Source organism: Podarcis melisellensis (genome assembly GCF_964234715.1).
Source record: "Podarcis melisellensis genome assembly, chromosome: 13".
Lineage (NCBI taxonomy): Eukaryota > Metazoa > Chordata > Lepidosauria > Squamata > Lacertidae > Podarcis > Podarcis melisellensis.
The window spans coordinates 55,086,224-55,111,392 of NC_138545.1; the positions used below are offsets into that span (position 1 = coordinate 55,086,224).

The following is a 25,169-nucleotide window of genomic DNA, read 5'->3' on the forward strand; positions in this document are numbered from 1 at the left end:
ATTTCCTTCAGGCAAAGAAAAGGCTGTGAAATGCCGAGAGGCACTTAGAGTAGGAGGAGACAGAAGACGGGCCGGCAAGGATAGCAAGAGAGCAGTGGCTCCTCTGTCCTCTCACATTCCGTTCCAACATTTGCAAGTGCAAATTCTTTGGGGGCTGCAGGAGACATCACCGAAGGCAGCCAGTGTCTATAAGGCCCAGTAGGAGCCCCTGTGGCCATTCAGGTGGTGCTGGGCAATGACTCCCGCTCTCCCTGACTATTGGTTGTTCAAGGCAGATGGGAGTTGAGTCCAACAACCTCTGGAGAGCCATCAATGTCCTCCCTCCCTGGCCTCCTCTGAAGAGCAGCAGTTCTCCAGGGGTTCAGTCAGGGGACTGAACCAGGAGCCCTTGGCATGCAAAGCAGCTGCTCTGCCACTCAGCTAACAGAGCGACGGAGGGAGATATCCCACTTTATACTATGTGGTCATGATTGGTGCAGAGAACAACAATGCAAGAACAAAGGAGTAGCGTACACAAACATTCCATCATCTCCGGCACATGCAAGAAACCTACATTTCCCGTGCTGGGGTCGTTGACCTCCTTGTAGAGGCTGATATCCAGGTAGTAGCCCGACTCGTCTGTGAGAAAGAGGCGGATGGGGATGGCCTGGGCAGTTGGCGTCAGGCGGATGTTGATCTTCACTTCGGCTTGCAGGACCCGGAGTTTCCACAGACGGCTCCCGTAGCGCATCACCATGGAGCGCACCGATTCCTCAATCTGGGGGTGCCACCAACATAATCAGACTGATAATATTCTTTTAAGAATGTTAAGAATGCAGGGAGAGCCTGCTGGATCAGGCTCATGGCCCATCTGGTCGAGCATCCTGCTCTCACAGGGGCCAGCCAGATGCCCCAATGGGAAATCTGTAAGCAGGATCCGAGCCCAAGAGCAGCAGTCTCCCCTCCTGCAGTTTCCAGCAACGGTCATTCAGAAGCACTGCAGATTAGAAAATACAGAGGAACTTCGGCTCCCAAATGCCTCCATTGTCGTACACTTCAATTCTTGAACACCGAAGACCCAGAAGTGAACGCTTCCGTTTTCGAACATTTTTCAGAACCCAAGCATATGATGCGGCTTCCGCTGAGTGCAAGAAGCTCTTGCAACCAATGGGAAGTCACGCCTCGGTTTTCAAACATTTTGGAAGCTGAATGAGCTTCCAGAATGGATTTTCCTCAAGAACCGAGGTACCACGGTACTTTAACTAATAACACACAAACACAAAGGTGTGTCGGAAGACTGCTGCTGCTGCTGCTGGTGGGCTTCCCGGAAGAGGCGTCTGGTTGGTTACTGTGAGCAGCAGGGTGCTGGATGAGATGAGCCCCCTTTGGTCTGTCCCATCTGCAAGAGCCCTTCTTAGGTGTTTACCAGAAAGGGAAGCAAGCAAGGCTCAGACCTTGGAGGGGTCCATGACGACGGTGGGGACGAAGTTGAGGAAGATGTGGTTGCAGTCGGTGCGGACACTCGTGTTGCTGAAGGCCACTTCCAGCTCATCCATGGCCTCCAGGAGCAGCCGCTCACCCTCGTTCTGCAAGTATTCAAACGAGGCTTCCTGTCCCAGAGAGAAGGCAGAGGAAGCGCCACATCAGAGAGAGAAAGGAAAGACCCTCAAAGCAGAAAAGAAGAGGCTTCACAGTGCTATAAGGAGCCGGGCAGGAGCCTGGTTAAAATGCCTGCTTTCAGGCTGAGCTGACCTCAGCAGACGCTTCGCTCCTGGCCCCCTTCCACTTCTTGCACACACACCCCCGACAGCTTCCCTTGGCTCAGCCCTGAGGCTTACCTTGGTGATCAGGTCCGAGTGTCTGACAATGGCACGGACAAAAAACCTGTAGTCTGTGACTTCAGCGCCTTCCTCCACCTTGGCAGCACCCAGGTAAAGGTGCATCTTGTGGTTGGCGCAAGGCACTGCTGTCAGGTCAAAGTTGCGCATGCGGTTCAGCTCCAGCTGGAAGGCCAACGCTGGCTCCAAGTGGCGGTAGATGCGGTCTTCGGCAAACTGCCAGGAAAGTGGGACAAGCACCTGTTGGTCTTGGCAGTGCGCAAGCTAAGCTAACTTCCACGTACAAAACCACCTGGGCCAACTCACCTTATCTCGTGCCCGGAATGTGAAGAACTTGGGAAATTCCCTCTGCAACGGAAAGCAAAAGTCATAAACAAGGAGAAGGAGAAGCCCCTTCCCCCCACTACAGAGAACTGGGCTCCTTCGGGAAGAAAAGTGGGATATAAGAACAACCGATAACAACATTCCTTTAGTGCCTTGTCTTCTTTTTAAAGAAAATAACCCACCAATCCTAAAAACCCCAAAATGAAATTCCATCACTTTCACTGACCTGCTGTGTTATCAAAAATGTGATTCTTCGGAGCCCACATTCAACAAGGATGTTGTTCTGTATGGAGAACAGACCAAGAAGAGAACAGGGGCAAAGGTGTGAGTGAGCCTAGGAGAAACTTCCCACAGACACGACACCCTCCAAGGGCAAAATAGTTGATCTTTCAGGGAAGAGCAACACAAACCATCGGCTCAGACAGCATCAATGTAGGCATGGCTTTGCCTTGAGCAGGAGCCAGCGTTGGCCTTGAGGATCTGCAGCTGGTGATGTAGTCGGGTTCATCATTCAATGTGCACCCTTGAGTCCAAAAACCAGCTCAACAAATGCATTTTTTTGCGGGGAACAAATGGGATGTGTGCAGCTGCGCCCCCACCTCCCTGCACAAACATGGCAAGAATTCGCAGCCCAAAAATGGAAAGCAAGCTGCTAAAAACAAGGGGGCTAGCTGCCTAATGCATGGCTGTCAGGGCACAACACATCTCCTTCTTCGCCTGAATGAAGAACCTGACACACACACACTGTTTGTTAAGGGGGCTGGGAGCTGCTAGGAACCCCCTCACAGCAGCTTTAACAAACTACATTTCCCAGGATTCTTTGGAGGAAGTCACGTGACTCAAATGTGTTTCCAATGAAGCCCAAGACCCATTCTGTTTTTCCTGCCAGTCCCCAGAGTGAAGTGGAAAGCACAAAACCTTGGACTGAGCAAAGGCTCTGAAGACGGGCACCAGCTCCTCATCTTCATGGTGCTCTGCCCACCGAATTGCAACATTCAGGATATGGATGGGCTCCTCTCGGAGGTTCTGGAAACGGCAAAGCCACACGGTCAGTTACAGTGACAACCATAGTAACTGTCTGGGAGACGCAGGGTGTACTGGCCTCAAAGTAGCTGGGGCTTAGGAAGTGGTGGGGGGGTGTCTGCCAGGGAAACAGACAAGCTGCTTTGGTCTTGGATTAGGATAAGGCAGCTGGAAGTTAGCTCTGCTTTCCCCAGAAATGTCTGTGCAGGCTGAACAAATGCCATGGTGCCATGGCTTGGAGCCTTCCTAAAAGTAAGTGCTTTAGTGCCTCCCAGGTTCCCTCCCATCTGGGCTGCAAGAGTAAGTGGGAGGGTGGCAAAGGGGTGAAGCCCCACAGAGGCTCTCCCACCCCATTTGTTGCCCATCTGCAACACAACAGCCCTGCAGTGCTGCCCATGGGTATTACAAACAAACAAACAAGATGAATTTTAACAGGGAGAAATGTAAAGTATTGCACTTGGGCCAAAAAAATGAGAGGCACAAATACAAGATGGGTGACACCTGGCTTGAGAGCAGTATCTGTGAAAAGGATCTAGGAGTCTTGGTTGACCACAAACTTGACATGAGCCAACAGTGTGACGCGGCAGCTAAAAAAGCCAATGCAATTCTGGGCTGCATCAATAGGAGTATAGCATCTAGATCAAGGGAAGTAATAGTGCCACTGTATTCTGCTCTGGTCAGACCTCACCTGGAGTACTGTGTCCAGTTCTGGGCACCATAGTTCAAGAAGGACACAGACAAACTGGAACGTGTCCAGAGGAGGGCAACCAAAATGGTCAAAGGCCTTATGAGGAATGGCTAAGGGAACTGGGCATGTTTAGCCTGGCGAAGAGGTTAAGGGGTGATATGATAGCCATGTTCAAATATATAAAAGGATGTCACATAGAGGAGGGAGAAAGGTTGTTTTCTGCTGCTCCAGAGAAGCGGACATGGAGCAATGGATCCAAACTACAAGAAAGAAGATTCCACCTAAACATTAGGAAGAACTTCCTGACAGTAAGAGCTGTTCGACAGTGGAATTTGCTGCCAAGGAGTGTGGTGGAGTCTCCTTCTTTGGAGGTCTTTAAGCAGAGGCTTGACAACCATATGTCAGGAGTGCTCTGATGGGGTTTCCTGCTTGGCAGGGGGTCTGACTCGATGGCCCTTGTGGTCTCTTCCAACTCTATGATTCTATGATACTCTCCTGTAGCAGACCCTTTCTTCACAGGAGGATGGTGGCAGCAACTACTGGAGAGTAAGATCCATTGGCAGCACTGCAGGACTGTTGTGTTGCAGTTGGACAAGGAACAGGGTGGCAGAGGCTGACTTGGGCATTCTGCCTTCCCCACTTATTGGCGCGCCAGCGTGGAATGTTGGACTAGGACCTGGGAGACCAGAGTTCAAATCCCCACTTGGGCATGAAGCTGGCAGTCACTGCCTCTCAGCCTAACCTACCACACAGGGTTGTTGTGGGGATTAAATGAGGAAGGGAGAAACCTTGTATGCCACCTTGAGCTCCTTAGAGGGCCACAAGTCGCTCACCTTGCTGTCTTCTTCATCGTACAGCGTGGCCCTCACCTCACTGAACAAGGGGCTCTCGGAAGGGTTGGGGTCAGCAAAACAGGAAATGACCTCATCAAAGTTTCTGGCACAAAAGAGAAAACAGGGAGCAGAAGAGTCAAAGCAGGAATGAGAGGGCCTAAATGCCGATGTGAAGAATAAGGACTGACTGGCTGTTTTTTCAGTGGCCGCTTGGCTATCGAAACCTGGAAGTCCTTACAAGGGCTGTCGCTTGACTTATGGTATAAAAATGTCTGGCAAGTGACAGTCGTTGAGAAAATAACTCAGAGCATAAAAGGAATGGGGGCGGAATCAGACAAACTGTATGCAACATGGTGGGTATACAAATAGACCTGGTCTTAAACAGAAACCCTCCAAAGCATCTTTGAAGATACAGCTCTCTTGAACAGAATGGCTAGAACTACATTCTTTCCTGGGAATGACTGGTGGTTAATAAAGACTTCTGTGCTGTCCCCAGGATGCTACACACAGGATAATTTGGAAGAGAGCTACAATTCACAGAGCGGTTTAGAAATCAATCCTTCTTCAAAGGGAGTTCTGGGAATTGTAGCTGGGAAGGGATCGGGGCCTCCCAACAGCTCTTAGCACCCTGAACAAACAGCAGCTCTCAGAATACTTTGGGAGACATCATAACTATTTAAAGTGGTATCGTAAGCACGTCATAGGTACGGTGTGAATGTGGTCTAGCTGTTTGGTGACATTCAGAAGGCCAGGGTCACAACACATTCCTCCAAAACATGGCTGTTCAGCTACCTGGTGAAGTCTCCAAATCTGTCAAAAGCCACCATGGCCCCCATCCGCTGGCAAAGAGGAGAAAAGCCGCTGTCCATGAAGAGTTCAGTGCTGTGTCGGGCTAAGTCGGGGTTCGAGATGCTTATGGGCACAGACATCCTACACACAAAGGAAGGGAAGAATCAGGCACAGCAGAGCCCCAGAGTCATGGAGACAGGACTCCTGGATGACTCAGGGGGTTACGGCTATTCTCGTGAAGGAAACAGGAGTGCTGCAGCAGCACCACGGATCCCCCAGGGCAGCCCTCACTCCTGCCGCCTTGGAGATTTCACAGCTCATCATGATGATCCCACAACTCCCAGCATGGATAGAAGGCTGACCCAGGACAGGTCACAGGAGGTGGCTGCACACAGCTCATCTCAGCCCTTGAAAGTCCTTGCTCCCTAAGGCGACAAATGCTCACTTCTAAGCTTCATAGCAGGGACCAAGAACACGTGAAAAAATAATCATAATCCCATGATCCCAGAAGAAAGACCCCTTTCACATGCTTACCAAAAAGCAAATTAGTTAGCAAGCCCAGAATGAATGAAAGAACCAGGGAAAGGTAGGCAAGGAGTCGTACACGCACTTGCAGCCAGGTTATTCTTTTTACATTGCCACTCATGCTGCACAGTGTAAAGAACCAGACACTCTACCTGCTCAGGGCGGGGCTGCTGCCTCTGAAAGAAGACACACAAAGCTTCCTTATACCTCATGCCCAGCCACTGAGCCACCTGCTCCAATCAGCAGCGGCTATCCAAGGTCTCAGGTGGAGAGGCCGGGGACTGAACCTGGGACCTTCTGGTAGCTCTGCCCCCATGCCCACACCTCCTTTCCAGCCTGCCCTTGTCCAGTTTCCTTCTGCACCAAAGGTCCTCCCATGCACACATGTTGAAGAGCCCCCAAAGCCCCAGGGAGCCAGTGCAAGACGGTCGGTCTCTGGCTCTTGGCTAAGCCCACCTGTTTGGATGGGACGATGGCAGCATGAACTGGAATTCCACCACGCAGGTGCCGTCCGTGAGCTGGCGATGCTGGAGGCTGTTCAGCTCATAGGCGATGTAGGCTCTCCTCACGTACACCTGGGGAGGAAAGAAGGGAATTCCAATGACAGGTGAAGAGCAGCATACTGCTATAATCTTTTCCTCCCCAAACGGGGGTGCTGGCCACAGGTTGGGGTGGTGGTGGTTTTGCTTCTTGGATTTCCCCCAGAAAGGGCACATCTGGAGTGGGTGGGGAAATGCAGGTTGGAATTGGATGTCAATGACGTCATGTGAGTGCTGCAACGCATCTGTGAATGGCAGGGGTTTGGGCTAGGCGACCCTTTGGGTCCCTCTCTTCCAGCCCTACTGTTCTATGAATGAAAACCCACCCTTCAGATCATGAGTGCTGCATGCATTCATCCCCGGCCTGCCAGCAGTTGCCCCAAACTATGCAGCTGCCATCAGTGCTACAAGAGCACCCTCCCTTTTTTGGAAGGGGGAAAAATGTCACTGTGTTCCATTCAAGCACTACCCTACTCTACCCTTTCCATCCTCCCTTTTACCTCAAGGGCTGCCATGCGGACCACCTGATTGGAGTGATAGAAGAAAGTAGGCAGGACATCAAAGATGGTGGTTTCAGAAAGGATCAGTTTCTAGAAAGGAAGGGAGGAGCAGCGAATGAACAAACAGGCCTGCCGTTGGAGATCACAACACATTTTTAGAATCACGCTGGTTTAGAATTTAGAATAATAGGATTTTAGGGTTGGAAGGGATTCCACGGGTATCCAGTCCAACCCCCTGCAAGATTTCATCCATGACAGGGGGCCATCCAACCTCTTCTTAAAACCGCCAAGGAAGGGGAGTCCGCCACCTCTCATGCTTCCATGAGGAAGTTTGATTAGAATCACTCAGGCCTCAAATGAGACCAAGGCCCTCTCCCCCACTGAAGATGGAGTTATCACCAACAATCACTGTGTTTGTGTCATGCACACAGCTGAGGTTTCGACAAAAGCATCAAGAGGCAGCATCCCTACTGGTTTGTGGCCTTTTGACGCTGCTGCTTAGAGTTCTTCTCTCTCTACCCATCTACCTCCCTAAAGTATGGATCTGCCCACAGGGCATAATACTGACAAGGAGAAGGAAGAACAGAGTCATACAAGGAATGAATACAAACTATAGTTTGAAAATGCTGTCTTCTCTGATAAGCATGCAGGGGTCTTTCTCAGCTAAGTTTATTTACTTTTTTAAAAATGAGGGATTTGATAGACTGACTCTGGGCAAAGGACCAGCTCCACCCCTCAGTACTTCTTGGCTAAAGCGTGACTCAAGTTTATGTCATGTATTCGTATCCGACCTGTTTTTCTCTCCTAGGAGCTCAAGGTGGCACACACAATTCTCTTCCTCCCCATTTTATCCTCAAAATGACCCTGTGAGGTAGGTTTGGCTGAGCATGAGTGACTGCCCAAGGACACCGAGGAGCCTCATGGCCAAGTGGGGATTTGAACCCTGGTCTCTCCTGGGTCCTAGTCCAGCACTCTTGCCAAGACACGACAATGGCTCTTTAGTGTGAACAGATGCTGTCAGTTGCAAGAGCCAGACCTAACAAGCAATCCAAGTCACCTTTAGGTTTTCAGGGCAGAACTGGTGTCCGTACATGTCTATGGCTGAGAGGAAAATGGATTCCACCTGGTTGTGCCTCAGTTCGTAGGAAGGGAGGTGGGAGGCAATCAGCACCTGAGAACAAAAAGGGGCTTGGGTTCAACCGGCCCAAGGGAAGCAAGGAGAGAGGAATCACAGGGGACCTTTCAAGGCCCCAGCAAACCTTTTGAAACATACAAGTGAAAAGCAAGATTTGTGCACAATTGCTAACTTTTGTGCCATTTATTCTGCCTCCAAGACGGAGGATTTCAAACGATCTGAAAAGCGTGGGAGCAAAAGATCAGGAGAGAATGGAGATGTAAAAGTTAGTGGGGAAAGACACTGAAAGTGCCCCTATCTCTTCTGAGATTTCAAAGACCAGACATTTTCAAACGTTCTTTCCATGCTGACACATACAAAAACTAGAGCACCATCTGTTTTAAACCCAAAGTATAAATCAAACTGCTAATCTTGTTGTCATTCACAGACAACACCTTAAACATAAAAATAATAAATGCAAAATATAGAATACAGCAGGAAAACAAAACATCAGAAATAAAGCACAACAGCAACACATCGCAATAAGCAGAAGCAATACAGGCAGGGGCTTGGACTCGATGGCCCTTGTGGTCTCTTCCAACCCTATGATTCTATGAGTTTAAAATGCTGAGTAAATTTGTAAAAAACAAAACAAAACAGAACAAAAAACCAACAGAATCAGGTTGACCATATTACAAAATGCATTGTAGCTGGAATCTGAAGAGTTACCACCTGGACATATCAGGATCATCCTCTTTCTGTCAAACACAGAGTCAATGCTAAGGAGAAGGAACATCTGTAGCCCTCCAGATGTCGCTGAGATACAACATCCATCATCCTGAGACAACTGGCCATGCTGGGTGCTGGGTGCCCAACAACATCCAGAGAGCCACACTCTTCCCATCCATGCCAGATGCTCTGGAAGGTCTCCTCAGATTCCTTGAGAAACCCAAACCCTCCTCCAGGGCATTCAAAGCTTGACATGGGGCCGTTTGGAACCTTCTCCCCTTAGGCAGCAACACAAAGCCTTGGCACAAAATGCCTGCAGTTCCAGGAATGAAGGAAGAACACGGGAGTCCCACTGACCTGCCTGGCCCTCAAGGCCACTTTGGAGTGCTCTGTTTTGCTAAGTTGAGTCAGCTCATTCAGAATGGCCATCAGCTCATCGGTCAGGGTGTGGTCTCGGCCACAAAGGTGATCCTAGAGGCAAAAAATGCCAGACTGTATTGTCTCTTCCTGCACCAATGTAGAAAGGAACCAGCAGCGGATAGGGAGCCTGGCTTCTGAAGCTGAAAGCAGAAGGGGGAACAACATCTCGGAAGAGGGGTTTCCAGCAGCTCCCTTGCTATTTTTGCTATTGCCAAGAGGCACAATGTTGTTCGCGTAATCTTATTATATTGGTATTGAAATGTTGGCGCTTTTGTATGCTGTTACATTTGCTATTATGCTATTGGGAAATGAAATTGCTCTTGCAGTGGCTGATTTCGAAATGCCTTCCTGTTTTCTTTGTTGCAAGCTGCTTTGAGCAAGATTCATTTTTGTAGAAAAGCATCATACAAATAAAATTTTGAATGAATGGTGAATCTGGGGGCTGCTCCAGAGGTGGCCAAACAACAACTCCCACCAGCCCCAGTCAGAATGACCGATGGCCAGGGAAGATGGATGCTGCCGTCCAACCAGGCCCGGAGGGCTACAGACCTGCTGCGCACATACACACACAAAAATCTGTGGCTCCCCAGGAAGCCCCTTCCCTGTTCTGAGAGGACTCCTGGCTCTTAGCTTCCTCCTGCTACTCACAATCAACATCGTCACCAGGAGATTCTTCTTTGCCACCTGCGCATGGGAGAAAATGCATTCCAGAACCGGGGTCATGTCGGGCATGTATTGCTCGCGTAGGTGGATCACACATTTGTCATAGTGAGCTGAGACGAAAAGGGAAAATAAAAAGGGGTGCTTGTCAGATTTGGTCTCCCTCTTTCACTCCCGTGATGACTGAAGAGCAGCAAACCTGTTGTTGAGCCTACCTTGCTGGAACTGGGTCTCCACCTGCAAGTAACACCTTAGGAGATCCAACACGACTGATTTCATGTGGCCTCGGATGCCACTGCGATACCTAAACGAGGGGAACAGATGTATTCCTCTCTTGCTGGGGTTGACAAGAGCTTTTGGAGAGCTGAAGGTGGGTTCACAGGGGCTTTGCTTCTTGTGGTGGGCACCTACATAGCTTTGTCCCACTGATTTTGGTTAAATAGGCTTTGCAGGTTTCTAATGCAAGAGAAAAACCTGCTCAGCCTGTTTACAACAGGCACTGGTAGGATGAGCAACGCCACCTCTTGTAAAGTACTTTCAACTCTCAGCTAAAAATGTCATGTTGCTAGCTTGAGGAATTTAATTGTGAAGCATAGCTGTTCGAATAAAGTAGATGAAAAAGTATGAAGGTTTTACCTTTTTTTAAAAAAGGAACTACATAATTTATGTATCAGGTCAGAGCAAGTTAAACTGGAGATTTAAAACACACACACACACACACACATATATACACACATATATATACTGGAGATTTAAAACACACACACACACACACACACATATATATACACACACATATACACACACACACACACACACACACATATATATATATATATATATGCTTTCGTAGATTTTCACGGGTACAGGAATGCAGGTTTTGGTGTCCTCGGGTGTCTTCCCGTGTAAAAGTTGGGGTGTCTAGGCGACGTTTCGACGAGGTCTCACTCGTCATCTTCAGGCTGGTGCTTTCGGCTTCTTGTTACTGGAACAGAGCAGGATCTCAGTGTTTGAGTTCCTATAAATACTGTTGAGGGGGTGTGGTGTATAGCCTCCAATGTTCTGGGCAGAGAGGAAGTTCCCAGGCTAGTGTGCCTTTTCTTCTTTTGTTCCTTAATTACTTGAGGGATATCTTGAGTGATTTCTTGAGTGATATCCTGAGTACCACTTAGGTGGGTCATTAGGTGTGGATTAGTTGCTAAAGTCTTTGTGTCTTGACCTTTGTGTATCGCAGAACACAAGAATGCCGTCAAAAAAGAAGAAAAAACTTCCTCTCTTTTCCAACACATGAAAGAAACAGGACACGAAATTAATTTTGCAGATTCCAAATTGCTCTTTAACATGGAACATCACCACAAGAGAATAATCATGGAAGCCATCGAGATAGAGAAACACCCTCACAACATGAACAAGCGTGACGACACATCCCGCTTGCCAGACATCTGGAAATTAGCCCTCCCCACAAAAACTGACACCAGATCCAGAGGCACACAGAACGCTATCACCAATCAACCACACCAGACCCAAACCCAGACCCTCTCCACAGATAAATTACAGACACCATCCAGTAGCCAAACCATGGTGGCACCTCCGGATGCTGCACCCCCCTGCAATCCCTACACAGATCTTGCTGACACAGGCCACAAAACCACAGCTCGCCCCTATACACGAAGCCAAGCCAGAGCACAACTAAGTGCAGTACAGCCATCTTCTCAGAAAAACTCTTCACAAAGTTCAAGAGGTCAAGACACAAAGACTTTAGCAACTAATCCACACCTAATGACCCACCTAAGTGGTACTCAGGATATCACTCAAGAAATCACTCAAGATATCCCTCAAGTAATTAAGGAACAAAAGAAGAAAAGGCACACTAGCCTGGGAACTTCCTCTCTGCCCAGAACATTGGAGGCTATACACCACACCCCCTCAACAGTATTTATAGGAACTCAAACACTGAGATCCTGCTCTGTTCCAGTAACAAGAAGCCGAAAGCACCAGCCTGAAGATGACGAGTGAGACCTCGTCGAAACGTCGCCTAGACACCCCAACTTTTACACGGGAAGACACCCGAGGACACCAAAACCTGCATATATATATATATATATATATCCTCCACTAAGCCTTGTCCCCTGTGTTGCTCTGGAATTCTAAGAAACCAATTCTTGATTCAAAATGGTATCCAACTGTATCCCAATGTAAATGAAAATCCGATTCTTGAACTGAGGAGCCACCATGCAAAATTTAGTTATGAAATCTTAAAGAAAGAAACAACTTTCAAATATATAATGTAGGAAAAGGCCCCCAATGGGCTGTTTGCTGCAACTCTCCTCCTTCTAGGCAAGGCCACAGCATATTAATTAAACCAGCCTTCCTCAACCTGGTGCTGTCTAGATGTTTTTGACTACAACTCAAATCAGCCCCAGCTAGGAAAGCAGAAAAAAACTAGACACCCAGCACACACATTGGGTGTAGGGAATGTATGCTGCATGTACGTGAAGAGAAAGGCAGGGTGCCCCCCATCCCCTGAACTTGCCTCTGAACTAGCTGCACAATGCTCTGGGTGTTCAGGAAGAAGACCTCCCGGTCAGCTTTCCGCTGCAGGGTGGCTGCATGGCTGTCCAGAATGCTGGCAATCTTGGAGGCAAAAGAACATCAGAAGAGCCTGGCTGTTGGATCCAGCCAGTGGCCCATCTAGTCCAGCCTCCTGTTCTCACAGGGGCCAAGCAGATGCCTGTACGACATCTGCAAGCAGGACCTGAGCACAAGAGCCCTCTCCCCTGAAGCTGTTTAAGGACCCTAGCATGTCTTTTACAGGAACGAAAGAGAGGGCAAGGAGAAAAACTAGAGGAGATGACTTGGGAGCTGCCTGTTTCTGCACTTTCAGTTCTGTGCCCATGCTTCTTTCTCCAGAGCAGCAGAGGATGTTCATAGAATCAAAGAACTGTAGGACTGGAAGGGACCTCAAGGGTCATCCAGTCCAACTCTCAGCAATGCAGGAATCACAGCAAAATAATCCCCAACAGATGGCCATCCAACCTCTGTTTAACAACCTCCAGTGAAGGAGAGCCTTCTGGGGGGGCCACTCCACTACTGAACAGCTCTTGTCATCAGAACGTTGAACCCATTGGTTCATGTCCTACCCTCTAGAGCAGCAGAAATCAAGCTCACTCTATCCTCTGTATGAGTGCCCTCCTATACTGAAAGTAAGGCTAAGTCCCCTCTCAGTCTCCTCTTTCCCAGGCTAAACATCCCCAGCTCCTTCAACCTGTTCCTCATCAGGCTGGGTTTCCAGACCCTTGATCATCTTGGTCGCCCTCCTCTGCACACCTTCCAGGTTGTCCATATCCGTCTTAAATTGTGACGCCCAGAACTGGACAAAGATTCCAGGTGGGGCCTGACAAAGGCAGAATGGAGCTGTACAATGACTTGAGCTGGACACTAGACTTCTATGGATGCAGCCCAGGATTGCATTAGACTCCTTTGCTGTCGCATATTAACACATCACAATCTGGAGGACCCCTGCATGCCAACTGGAGAAGAGCAGTAACTTCAGTTACGCAGACCTGGGGGGGGAGGGGAAACTCTGCACAAAGCTCAAGAACACCCCCAGTTCTCTCAGGATCCCCCCTGGGCCTCCCCAGCATTTCTTTGAAGGCAGCCCACCCCCAATCCTCCTGGCATCACCTGCCCTCCCCCTCCCCACTGCAGCCCTCACTTGCTGGCTGGGGAACTGGCACAGCACTGAGGTGATGTTGCTGGCATACTGGGCCATCACTTTCCGGATTGACTTCTCCACAGATGGCGGGATGCGGCCCGAAATGCTTGTCATGATCTCCTGCAGCTCCAGGAGAGGAAGAGAGGGGTCCCGGAGGGTCTTCATCAGCTTGAAGACCCATTCTTTGAGCTGAACAACAACATCAAAAAGGAGTAAATTATGAGGGACACAAGGACCTCCCAAATAAGACACAGATTCAGTTTGGGAAAAGGCAAGTTCAGGGGCATCGGCAGTTTGTGCTGAGGGGCTCTATTGGTATGGGGACTGCCAAGCAACCCAAGGGAAGTACAGTGGTACCTCGGGATGCGAACGGGATCCGTTCTGGAGCCCCGTTCGCATCCTGAACAGAACGTAAGACGCGACAGTGCGTCTGCGCGTGCACGGGTAGCGTTTCGCTGCTTCCGCGCCTGCGAGTGACGTCATTTTAATCGTCTGTGCATGCACGAGCGGTGAAACCTGGAAGTAACGCACTCCATTACTTCCGGGTCGCCACGGAGCACAACCCGAAAGTGCTCAACCTGAAGCGTATTTATCCCGAGGTATGACTGTATTAAGTTAAAAATAAGATTGGATTGATAATAGATAAATTAATTGGATATGAATTTGCTGAAATAATTTTTAAAAGGGATACAAAAAAGGGAGATGTGAGGAAGTCAGGAAAATAAGTGAATCAAAGAGGAGAAATTTTAAAAAAAGGGATTTTTGTGTGTGTTTTTCTTAGTGTGATTTTTTTCCTGCTTTTTTCTATTTTTTTTACAAATTAAATGTTTGTATTTTTTGTATTTGGTAAGTTTATACTTTTCTGTATGTGTTTTTTCTTTTTTCTGTTTGTTGTTATTTCTGAAACTTAATAAAATATTATTTTTAAAAATGACTGTATTAAGAGAAGTTCTGCACATCTGAGAAAACTGTCTGGTGCAATGAAAGCCAGCTTTGGCCAGGACTGCCTGGGAGCCTCCCAAGCACAAGGAAGAGGCCCCACTTGCTTTGCTTGTTCCTGCCAGGAACTGTTGGGCCCTATTCCGCATTACCACCACAGCCTCTGGCGTGGCTCGGCCCTGCCACCCCCTAGCTCCCCCCAGCAGGAAGGAGATTAGAAGAAGGCTTCCTGTCCCTGTGGGACTTTGTTGGCCTGTGGGACTTTGTTGGCCTCTTTGTTGTGCAGGACAAGTGAAGCATCTGGCATCAGAAGGTGTGGGACTTGGCTTTGACTGATAGATCTGTTGTTTGTATTGTTTTAGATTAATCTTAATAAAAATCATATTACAAAAACTCACACGTGCAAAAGCAGCCAGGGTCTTTGCACACAAGGAGACCCCCCCCCCTTACTTTGGTGCTGAAATATGGCTCTGGCAAACAATATCCATTCATGACGTTCATCAGGCTCTCCAGCACGTTGTGGAAGACCTGGTGCAATTTCTCACCGAGGATGGGCAGGGGCTGTTGAGTGGGCAGCCCACCGGTGTACAACTGGGCCTGGAGGTGGGGATGGGGAGACATTGGGGAGGGCAGCACAAGAAGGAAAAAAGCAGAGAAAATCCTTTTAGAATCGGGAAGGGCGGAGCAGAGGCGGAGGAGAGCCCAGCCAGACACACCTTCCCACTTACCAGGTGGACTTTGGTGGGCTTGTCCAGCTCAAGCCTGGCCACAACGCAGCCCGTCTCCAGCAATGTACCTGGCCGCTTCACGTAATGGATGAGGCCCGATTCCTCCACTGCCAAGGTCACCACCATCTTCATCACCTGTTTGGAGAGTGACAGGAGGCTTCCTCACCCTTGCTGACAGGCCTCGGATGAAAGCCGGATTCACGCAGGGCTGGATTAGCCCTTAAGCAAAATAAGTGTGCGCTGGGGGCATCCAGGGAAAGGGGGCACCCCAGAAATGATCCCCACATCCCCACCCACTCTGCAGCTGAAAGTTCATTGCGCCCAATGCGCTCCCCTTTGCCCCTGCCAAGCGGTGGCTGGGAAGGCAGCTCCAGAGCATCCTCGGAAATGCTTCCCAGCCGGCCCAATGCCAGGGCTACCTCGATTTCCGCATAGCTGTGGCCCACACAGACGTGTCCCCCGTCATCCACCGTGTACTGCAGGAGCTTCCCAGCAGAGGGAGAACGGAGCAAGGTTGGGTCGTTCTCCTTTTCAAAGTCGCAGGTTTTATTGCCAATGGTGATGCGGTATCTGGAGTTGAAAAGAGACGGGGGGGGGGTTAGCTTTTAGGGTGTTAACTGCTACCCATTGCAGAGAGAAGAGTGTCCCATTACCGTTGCGTCTTTCCATCAGTTGCTGTGACCAAGAAATCTTAAGTTAAATATTCATTTTAAATATTTAAACTAATTTAATTGGGGGGTGATTAAATTGCCAATGAATGTACAGAATAGTTCTCAAGCACAGGATGTGGAACGCCCAACCTCAGAAGGTGGAGGATTCTCCCTTCCTTGGAGGTTTGGAAACAGAGGTTGGATGGCCGCCTGTCAGGGATTCTTGAGGTGTGATTCCTGCATTGCGGGGGTTGGGCTAGATGACCCCTGGGGGTCCCTTCCAACTCTCATGCTTTTTTGCTTCAGATTTATGCTATGACAAAAACACCAGATTAAAACAGATCACGACCACCTGCCAACCATATAAGCAGTTTTAATAAATAGTTGTAAAAAAAAATTAAAATCTGCGGCCCAATTAATTGAGGCACCATTTAGTTGATTAATCTAGCTACTTATAACTTTAACACTGCAGCTCTAGTTGTTATGCTTTTCTTTAGAGCTCCCCCCTTTTTCTATGTGAGCTGTTATTGCTTTTATGCTAATCTTTCCTCCCTCTTCTAAAGGTTTGTCTTATCTGGTCTGGGAATTGAATGCAGGACCTGACAGCTAAAGTGAAATGCACAGCCCTGGCCTACAGCTCCCAGCCTAAGCTGCTAGCCATTCCATCACAGGCAACTGCGACTTAATTGTGAGCAAACGGCTGCTGCACGTGTGCCCAGACAAGGCCGCGCTCTTCCCTTGTAGGTGGCCTGGAAAAGCTTCTCTCCCTTGCTAAGCCTTGAACTGGATTCCACAAAGAGCAAGAAGCAGCAACTCAGAAATCCACTTACCGGTCCGTTTCTTCCTTCATGTACGTGGTATAACTGTTGCCATCGTAGGAGAGCAGGAGCCCCCCGTCATTCAACCTGTGGACGTCAATCTCTATGTGGGTGTTGTTCATTATGATCACGTAGGTAGACAGCGACTGGCGAGCAACCTGCCCAAGCGCCAGAAAAAGAAAACGGGAGCCCTTTTACCCATCTTCCCCTCAGAGTGGGAAGGAAACCCCCAAGTTACCCCATCTATCACCCTGCCCACTTCCAACCTCACAATACACACTGCAGATTCAGATATTCAAACAGCCAGATCTGCGTGTAGATAAGCTGCCTCAAGAAAGCCTTCCTTTTCATGTTTGGCTGGCCTGCAGCAGCTGTGCTGCCGAAACCATGGTGGGGGTGAAGTGTGAGAGATGGGGCAAATAAGAGCATTCTTCCCTTCCTTGGTTGCTTTTTGCAAGGTTTCAGAGGGGTTTCCTGGGTCTTTTCGTCATTTTGGGGACAAAATTGCGTGGTCAGAAAAGCACTATAGATTTCCTCATAGGAATCAATAGAAAATGTTGACTTGTTACACAAACACTCTCATGACAAACCATTTCCTGATGACTGATGATGTTCAGGTAGTGGCACCTGTATTCATGTCCCATGATGAACCACTTCATTATCTTCTTACTCCCTAAGCAACAGGTACAGTCTGCTCTCCAATCAAGTTCCCAAGCCGCACCAGGTGGGAAGCCATCTAGTGTCAAGTCCATGTAGCCCAGTGTTGCCTGCACTGGCTGGCAGGGGCTCTCCAGGGCTTCAGACAGGAGTCTTTCCCCAGCCTAACTGGAGTAGTCTTTGCGGACTGAGCCTGGGACATTTGGCACACAAATCAGCTGGCTCTCTGAGCCTTCCTCTTTGGATCAACCTTTCGCAAGCATTACCTTGAGTGAGTATTTCATGCCTTCGTAAATAAGCTCAACGTCAACAATGTTCAAAAGTGAGGCTGCTGGTAGGACTTGGCCCCTGGAAGACAATCCCATCTTAGCACAAAAATTGCCCTACAATCCTCTTCCTCCCCTCTCCACCGCCCTTCAGTTACTCTTCAGTACAATCTTTTGAAGACAGATCTGCAGAGCACCTTTAGAATACTCTAAGCATTACACACACACACACACACACACACACACACACACACACACACTTTGCTGCTATGCTCGGACAGCTGCTCTTTAGCTATGCTGCCACTCCCTGCAACATAATTTGCGACTGCAAGTCAGCACCAAAGCCCAGGTGAGTAGGAAGAGTTTCTCAAATGCGGCTGAGTGGTGTAACACCCCCAACACTCCTTTAGGTGGCGCTTTACCTTTCAAGCGAATGCAGGAAATCATCCATAGACGTCCTGAACAGAGCATCCGCCACGTTGAGAGCGCCACAGACCACGCCCAGAATAGTGTCTGGCTTCTCTGCCTGAAGGGAAAATAATGTAGGCAGACCGATAGACAGACAACTTCTTCATAAGAAGAAAGAATTCAGACCAAGGTGCTCACATCTTTGAATCCCAAAAGGTTAATAAAAAATATGCAGTATATATTCAGAAGCATGGCATAAATGACTGGCACCCGGAGCTTGGCTCACCTGCACTTTCTCTGCAATCAGGTGATCTAGCCAGCTGGTGTCAGTCTCGTTGGCCTGGAAACTCTCTGTTTCCAGCAGCTTGACCAGGTACTCGACTGTTGTCCTGAAGTCCCCACGGATGGACAGCTCCTTCAGAGCTACTACTAAGTTTCTGAGAAGATAACCCTTCTTATTAAGGTACAGATCTGCCTCAGGAGATTTTATTTTTATTTTTTATCTAGACTCTGCATACAACAATAAATTTGCTTTTCTCAAAAAGATAGCTGGAAATTTGATTTATCAGGGGGTGAAGCAAGGCCCTTTCAGAAGTATCATCCAATCACAGCTTGGAATTGCGGTAGATGTTACTGGAAATGCCGGTATGAAAAGAGGCAGTCTTGCATCTCCTTCTCTCCTCTCCCTAATAACATCTGCAGGGCAACCCTTTGCATTCACTCAGTTGGGATTACTCCCAAACAGATGTGGATAGGATTGCAGTCTGGTCATCTAAAAAGTTTACCATCACATCATGAAGCCACACATTTCCTTATCCTCAAGCTACACTTTGGTGGCTGCCATTTGAGGGGGAAAGCTCACAGCCCAACATCATGGCTCTTGTTTTAACTTACTGCAGGGGTGGGGTAGCTTTGGCCCTCCAGATGTTGCTGAACTACAGCTCCCATCAGCCCTAGCAAGCATGGCCAAAGGCCAGGGGTGATGGGAGTTGTAGTTTAGCAACAGTTAAAAACAGCTATTTAAAACATTCAAATAATAAATAACCTCAGTGATAAGCTAAAATCAGATTAAAACAACATGCCAACATTCAATGTATCTGGGCAGGCTTGCCTAAACAAAAGTGGTTTTCACAGGTGTGAAAAAGAATACAGTGAATATCACAGTGGTATCTATAGGCAGGGAGTTCCAAAGTGTGGTGTGGCCACAATGTGGAACAAATGTTATATGGCACCTCCAAGGGTGCCCATTCTGAAGCTCAAAGCAGTCAAGTGAGCATATGCATGGCAAGGTGATCTCGCAGGTAACCTGCTCCCAACTCTTTAAGGCCACTAAGGTTGATGACAGTGTAATACTCACGAGATGGCTTCCTCTCGGTTCTCTCCCCAGGAGAAACAGTGTCCAAACTGAGAGTCAGCAAATTCATGCAAGCCGCCAGTGGCTGCCACACTGAAGTACCCCCAGACGTTCTTGTTGCTGCGGAAATTCAGCTCCTGCACGGTGCCAGAGCTTGGCTTGAAGCCCTGCAAGGTGCAAAAGAGAGACATGGGGAGCAGGAAAGTGTGTGTGGGGGGGGAGAACATGCATTTACACTTTTGCCTTACTGTATTTCCCCGCCGACTTTTAAGTGAGGTCTCAAAAGGCAGCTTGCCACAAAAATGGTAAACATGAGACAGCAGAGTCACTGAAAAGCATAGATGGTGTTACCTGACTAAGAAAAACTGGATGTGGGCTTTAATGTCCCCAGGTCTTTACTACAGTGTGATCCTATCATAGGCACTCACTCTTAACTTGAATTATTTCAACCATACGTGGTAGAACATGATTGAAATTCCAGAAGTTAAGAATGTTATTTTTGTTTCAATCACTGCAAATTGTGGACAAAATGGACTGTTTCAAGAAGTGGCAGAGAGACATTTCTAGATTTGTCTGGCAGGGCAAGAAGCCCAGAATAAAATTTAAAATATTAACTGATGCAAAGGAAAGAGGCGGATTTGCCCTGCCAGACCTTAAACTTTATTACGAGTCAGCAGCATTCTCCTGGCTGCTCCTTGAGAACACAGACATTTTGGACTTAGAAGGTTTCAATAACGTTTTTGGGTGGCATGCATATTTGTGGTACGACAAGGTTAAAGCACATAAAGCATTTAAAAACCATATTGTCAGGAAAGCATTGTTTAATGTCTGGATAAGATATAAAGACCTACTTGAAAATAAAACCCCAAGGTGGTTGTCACCGATGGAGGCAAAGGCTCAGAAAAAGCTCAATATGGAGGCCAAATGGCCGAAATATTGGGAAATTTTGGAACAAGAAGGAGACAAATTGAAATTGCAGAGTTTTGAGAAATTAAAAGACAAAGTGCGAGACTGGCTTCACTATTATCAAATAAGAGAGGCCTATAATTTGGACAAAAAAAATGGCTTCCAGGTGGAAAAATCAAAATTGGAAACAGAATTGTTAGATCCCAAAACTAAGATACTTTCAAAAATGTATAACTTGCTGTTAAAATGGAATACGCAGGATGAAACGGTTAAATCTGCTTTGATCAAAAGGGCACAAGATGTTGGACATAACATTATGTTTGTCGACTGGGAACAGTTGTGGACCACCGGTATGAAATTTACGGCATGCAATGCCTTAAGAGAGAATATTATGAAAATGATATACAGGTGGTACATGACACCAGTCAAGCTTGCAAAAATATATCATCTGCCCGATAATAAATGTTGGAAATGTAAAGAGACTGAAGGTACATTCTTTCACCTTTGGTGGACGTGCCCAAAGATTAAGGCTTTCTGGGAAATGATCTATAATGAAATGAAAAAGGTATTTAAATATACCTTTCTGAAGAAACCAGAGGCCTTTCTCCTGGGCATAGTCGGCCAATTGGTGTCAAAGAAGGATAGAACTTTCTTTATGTATGCAACAACAGCAGCAAGAATACTCATCGCAAAGTATTGGAAGACACAAGATTTACCCACTCTGGAAGAGTGGCAGATGAAGGTGATGGACTATATGGAATTGGCGGAAATGACTGGCAGAATCAGAGACCTGGGAGGAGAGCTGGTGGAAGAAGATTGGAAGAAATTTAAAGACTATCTGCAGAAATATTGTAAAATTAACGAATGTTAAAATGATGTTGGATTGAAAATAAGTGGCATTAGCAACAAGGTTAACAAGAATATGCAAAAATGGATTGATAATATATGAAAATATATAATAATATGTTAAGATTTAGAGTTAAGATAAATGAAAGAGGGTAAGGATTTGCTGATTTGATTATGTAAATGGGAATGCAAAAAGGGGAGGTGTGAGGAGGTCAATGAAACAAGCAAATGAGTTTAAAGATATTTAAAAATGGATTTCTTTTTAATTTTTCTTTTTATCTTGTAATCTTCAATTTTTGTATTTTTCTTTTTCTTATTTTTTCTTTCTTATATGCTTTTTGTTTATTTTATTCTGTAAACTTTTGTTTTTTGTAAAACCTCAATAAATATTATATATAAAAAAAGAAATTCCACAAGTTAAATCCACTTTGATGCTCCCCATCTTGCTTGAAGGGGCAAGGCCCAGGCACTGCCCTCATTAAGGGGGGGGCGCTCTTGCAGAGTCATCTGAGTTCCTGCAAGATCTTCTCCAAGCAATCCTGACTTAATTGTGTTTTACTGTGTCTGCTAGTCCTTGCTGCTACATCTTGAATAATAATATTTAATAATAAACTTCATTGTTATATGTTCATATTTAATGATTGCTGGATTGTGCTTTTATTTCATTCTTAGATTGTAAGCAACATAACAGAACCTTAGGTGGAAAGCTGGGGTCCCAAAAAATCAAATAAGTAAACAATAGGCAATTTGCGAACTCCTCCTGTTGCACAGAGGTTTGACACTGCTTGATAAAAGGATTCACATCCCATACGCTTGCAATGTGGACCCAAGCTCTCTCAGCATCCCCTCTCCATCTCCTTACAGGTAAGGACAGTTTGAGTCTCCATGACTGACCTCATCAGGATTTTCACTGGTGATCCGTGCTGCAATCACGTGGCCCCTGGGGACGGGCACATTGCTGGGGCTCTCAAAGGCAATGGGAGAATCCCCCCAGGGGGGTTCTCCATAGAGGGCGCGGATGTCCTTCAGTCTGTGCAAAGGCACACCCATGGCAATCTGAGAGGAGGAAGAGAAAAGAAGGGGCAAAAGGAAACAGAATTCCTTGGACCTTTCAGGCTCCTTTCCAGATGCTTTTACAAACATTTTATTTCATGGGATGCAGTTATCTTCTTTGCATCAGAACACATGGCAAGATATTGGCTGCATTCCATGGCAGTTTATTCTGTTTTCTTGACATTTCCCCGACTGTTAATTTCTGCATTTTATTTGAGTTTTCAGATAACATAAAAACTACTTCTGGTAATACATTTAGCACTCATTTCCCTGATATTTGCTTCCAGAAAATAAATCTATTTGCAAATAACATGGAAACAAGTGCTAAACTTGTGCTATATTCCACTATATTTCAGGAAGTGTCTTTTACAGCACGTGAAAGCTCAAATATAAACCAGAACTTAACAATTAGGGAAACAACAGGAAAATGAAATAAACTGCCAAGTGAATGCAGATAACCCTTAAAGGCTTATTCACATTTCCTCTTTTCCCTCTGCTTCCCCCCAGAGAAAACTGGTTTTTGGTGCTCAATCAGAGCAAAGTGCAATTCGGGTTTTCTCCAGATTGATGTTTGCTCTAATTTAGCACTAAAGAATGGGTTTTCCATGGGAAAGGAGCAGGGAAAGGGGGTAACTGCTCGGACCTGTGCCTAGAAGGGAGCTGGGCATGTTTAGCCTGGAGAAGAGGAGGTTAAGGGGTAATATGAAAGCCATGTTCAAATATATAAAAGGATGTCACATAGAGAAGGGAGAAAGGTTGTTTTCTGCTGCTCCAGAGAAGCGGACACGGAGCAATGGATCCAAACTACAAGAAAGAAGATTCCACCTAAACATTAGGAAGAACTTCCTGACAGTAAGAGCTGTTCAACAGTGGAATTTGCTGCCAAGGAGTGTGGTGGAGTCTCCTTCTTTGGAGGTCTTTAAGCAGAGGCTTGACAACCATATGTCAGGAGTGCTCTGATGGGGTTTCCTGCTTGGCAGGGGGTTGGACTCGATGGCCCTTGTGGTCTTTCCAACTCTATGATTCTATGATTCAAGAAAGCAAGTGGGAGTGTGGATGAACCCATAGTCTCAACCGCAGCTAAGAGATTAGGAGCGGCTTGTAAAAATCCCATACTCCTTTTTTCTCTCTCTTACAGGCTCCCATACGCTCATCCACAGTTGAAGAGTACATGTGCACCAAGTCTTAATCATGTTTAGCACTAATCAGGTTCCCCTTTTAACCAGGGTCTGCAAGCTCACTTCAGTCTCCGGTTATTTTCTCTGCTACATTCTTATGGAGAAGAGCTAAATGCAGGCACCTGGCCAGCCACTGTGGGAAGGAGGTTGCTGGATTAGATGGGCGCTTGGCGGATCCAGCAGGGCTCTTCCTACATTCTTTACTGCAACTGGAGAGCCAGTGTGGCTGGCGTGCTGGACGAGGACCTGGGATATCAGGGTTCAAATCCCTCCTTGCCCATGAGGCTCACAGGGTGTGACCTTGTGCCAGTCACTGAATCACTGCCTCTCTGCCTCACCTACTTCACTGGATAGGTAAAGGAGGGTTGTTTGGGGGAATAAACGTGAAGAGGGAGAACATATGGCACCCTGGAGCATCATGGAGGAAAAGATGGGATAAAAATGCAATAAATAAATTACTACAATGAAAAAGACCTTAAAGAGACTGACTTTTGGTGGTATGAGAACAACACCAGGCGTAGAAATTTCTAGGTCCCTGCAAAGATCCTGCTTCCCGCTAGTCCTAGAGAACAGGGATGGGTCCCCTGTGGTCCTCCATATGTTGCTGGAACTACAACACCCACCATTCCTGACCACTGGCCATGCTGGCTGGGGAGGGCCACGGGACAAAAACCCCATTTAGTAGTATCTGAATTACCTGAAGCTGGGCAGCAGGCAAGTTAACATCAGCAATCATCTCGGTGCAAGGGTGTTCCACCTGCAAGCGCGGATTCAGCTCCAGGAAGTGGAAGCTGCCATCTTCACTGTAGAGGTATTCCACCGTTCCCGCGCTCACATATCCCACTATTTTGGCAAGTCGTACAGCGCACTGTGGAGAAAAGCAGCCATGCAAAATAAGCCTCCATAAAACACGCAATGCCTTGGGAGAGTGACAGGAACAATTCATCCAGAGAAGTGCATGCTTCTACATTATCTGAAACTCTGACTTTAATTTTTCTTGCATTGTGATATATTGGCTGCTTTGGAGAACTGAATTTTGAAGAATAAGGAATATGTTCAGCAAGTAAAAAAACAAAATAGTTTGCAGTGAAGGTGAGATTTGAACACAGGACAAGGACCAGTGTGGTGCTGCAGTCGGAGTGTTGGGGCAGGGACTAGGGAGACACAGGTTCAAATCCACACTCACCCCCAAAGTACTACGGGTGACCCTGGTCTCAGCCTGATCTACAGCACAGGGTGGTTGTGAGTGTGAAGGAAGGAGGGGGAGGAGGAAGAGGGCAAAAGGGAACCATGAGGAGGTCTTTGGAGAAGAGGCAGTCTATAAAGGGAATTAAATAATAAAATGAAAAACAGGGATGTGGGCCTGTGGGAAAGGGAAGTCATCACAAAAAATTATATGCATTTTAGTGCACATTCCACCCAGTACATAAATTTTTGTTATGTCATTTCTGCACAATTTCCCAAGCAAGTTCCCCTAATGCATCAACTTTTTCTTTGTTATTTTCTACGTGCATTTCCCCCCAATATAGGCAATATACGTAGGTCAATATAGGCAATATACGTAGGTCATTTACACGGGGGTTACATTCTAAGGGACCACATGTGTCAATGAAATTGCACATACCTGAAACACCACTGAAAAAGCCTGCAAACACCTCGTTCTGCCTCTGCCCAATCCATGTGTGCACAG

The 25,169-nt window shown here is 47.2% G+C and overlaps 1 protein-coding gene across 6 annotated transcripts in view; it reads right to left on the reverse strand.

The window, feature by feature from the left end:
* The window catches only part of ACACB (acetyl-CoA carboxylase beta), a 67,205-nt gene that overhangs the window by 18,582 nt on the left and 23,454 nt on the right, over window positions 1-25,169 (reverse strand). For 3 of the 6 annotated variants that reach the window (XR_014162323.1, XM_081884556.1, XM_081884558.1), the window contains exons 12-38: window positions 24,177-24,347; window positions 22,143-22,304; window positions 19,500-19,663; window positions 18,429-18,579; window positions 18,157-18,260; window positions 17,735-17,816; window positions 16,824-16,969; window positions 15,763-15,913; window positions 15,344-15,478; window positions 15,066-15,212; window positions 13,677-13,865; window positions 12,495-12,595; window positions 10,177-10,265; window positions 9,950-10,074; window positions 9,239-9,352; window positions 8,096-8,209; window positions 7,039-7,128; window positions 6,456-6,574; window positions 6,152-6,175; window positions 5,478-5,615; window positions 4,686-4,788; window positions 3,060-3,167; window positions 2,368-2,424; window positions 2,124-2,165; window positions 1,818-2,033; window positions 1,434-1,589; window positions 554-757 (exon numbers count right to left, since the gene is read on the reverse strand). Coding sequence is in view for 4 of the 6 variants with exons in the window: in XM_081884556.1 (XP_081740682.1) it covers window positions 554-757; window positions 1,434-1,589; window positions 1,818-2,033; window positions 2,124-2,165; window positions 2,368-2,424; window positions 3,060-3,167; window positions 4,686-4,788; window positions 5,478-5,615; window positions 6,152-6,175; window positions 6,456-6,574; window positions 7,039-7,128; window positions 8,096-8,209; window positions 9,239-9,352; window positions 9,950-10,074; window positions 10,177-10,265; window positions 12,495-12,595; window positions 13,677-13,865; window positions 15,066-15,212; window positions 15,344-15,478; window positions 15,763-15,913; window positions 16,824-16,969; window positions 17,735-17,816; window positions 18,157-18,260; window positions 18,429-18,579; window positions 19,500-19,663; window positions 22,143-22,304; window positions 24,177-24,347 (3,402 nt within the window). In the remaining 2 variants the exon portion in view is untranslated. Of the gene's footprint in view, window positions 1-553; window positions 758-1,405; window positions 1,590-1,817; window positions 2,034-2,123; window positions 2,166-2,367; window positions 2,425-3,059; window positions 3,168-4,685; window positions 4,789-5,477; window positions 5,616-6,151; window positions 6,176-6,455; window positions 6,575-7,038; window positions 7,129-8,095; window positions 8,210-9,238; window positions 9,353-9,949; window positions 10,075-10,176; window positions 10,266-12,494; window positions 12,596-13,676; window positions 13,866-15,065; window positions 15,213-15,343; window positions 15,479-15,762; window positions 15,914-16,823; window positions 16,970-17,734; window positions 17,817-18,156; window positions 18,261-18,428; window positions 18,580-19,499; window positions 19,664-22,142; window positions 22,305-24,176; window positions 24,348-25,169 lie in introns of those variants that run through there. The other 3 variants (XM_081884559.1, XM_081884557.1, XR_014162324.1) reach the window with 3 other exon arrangements.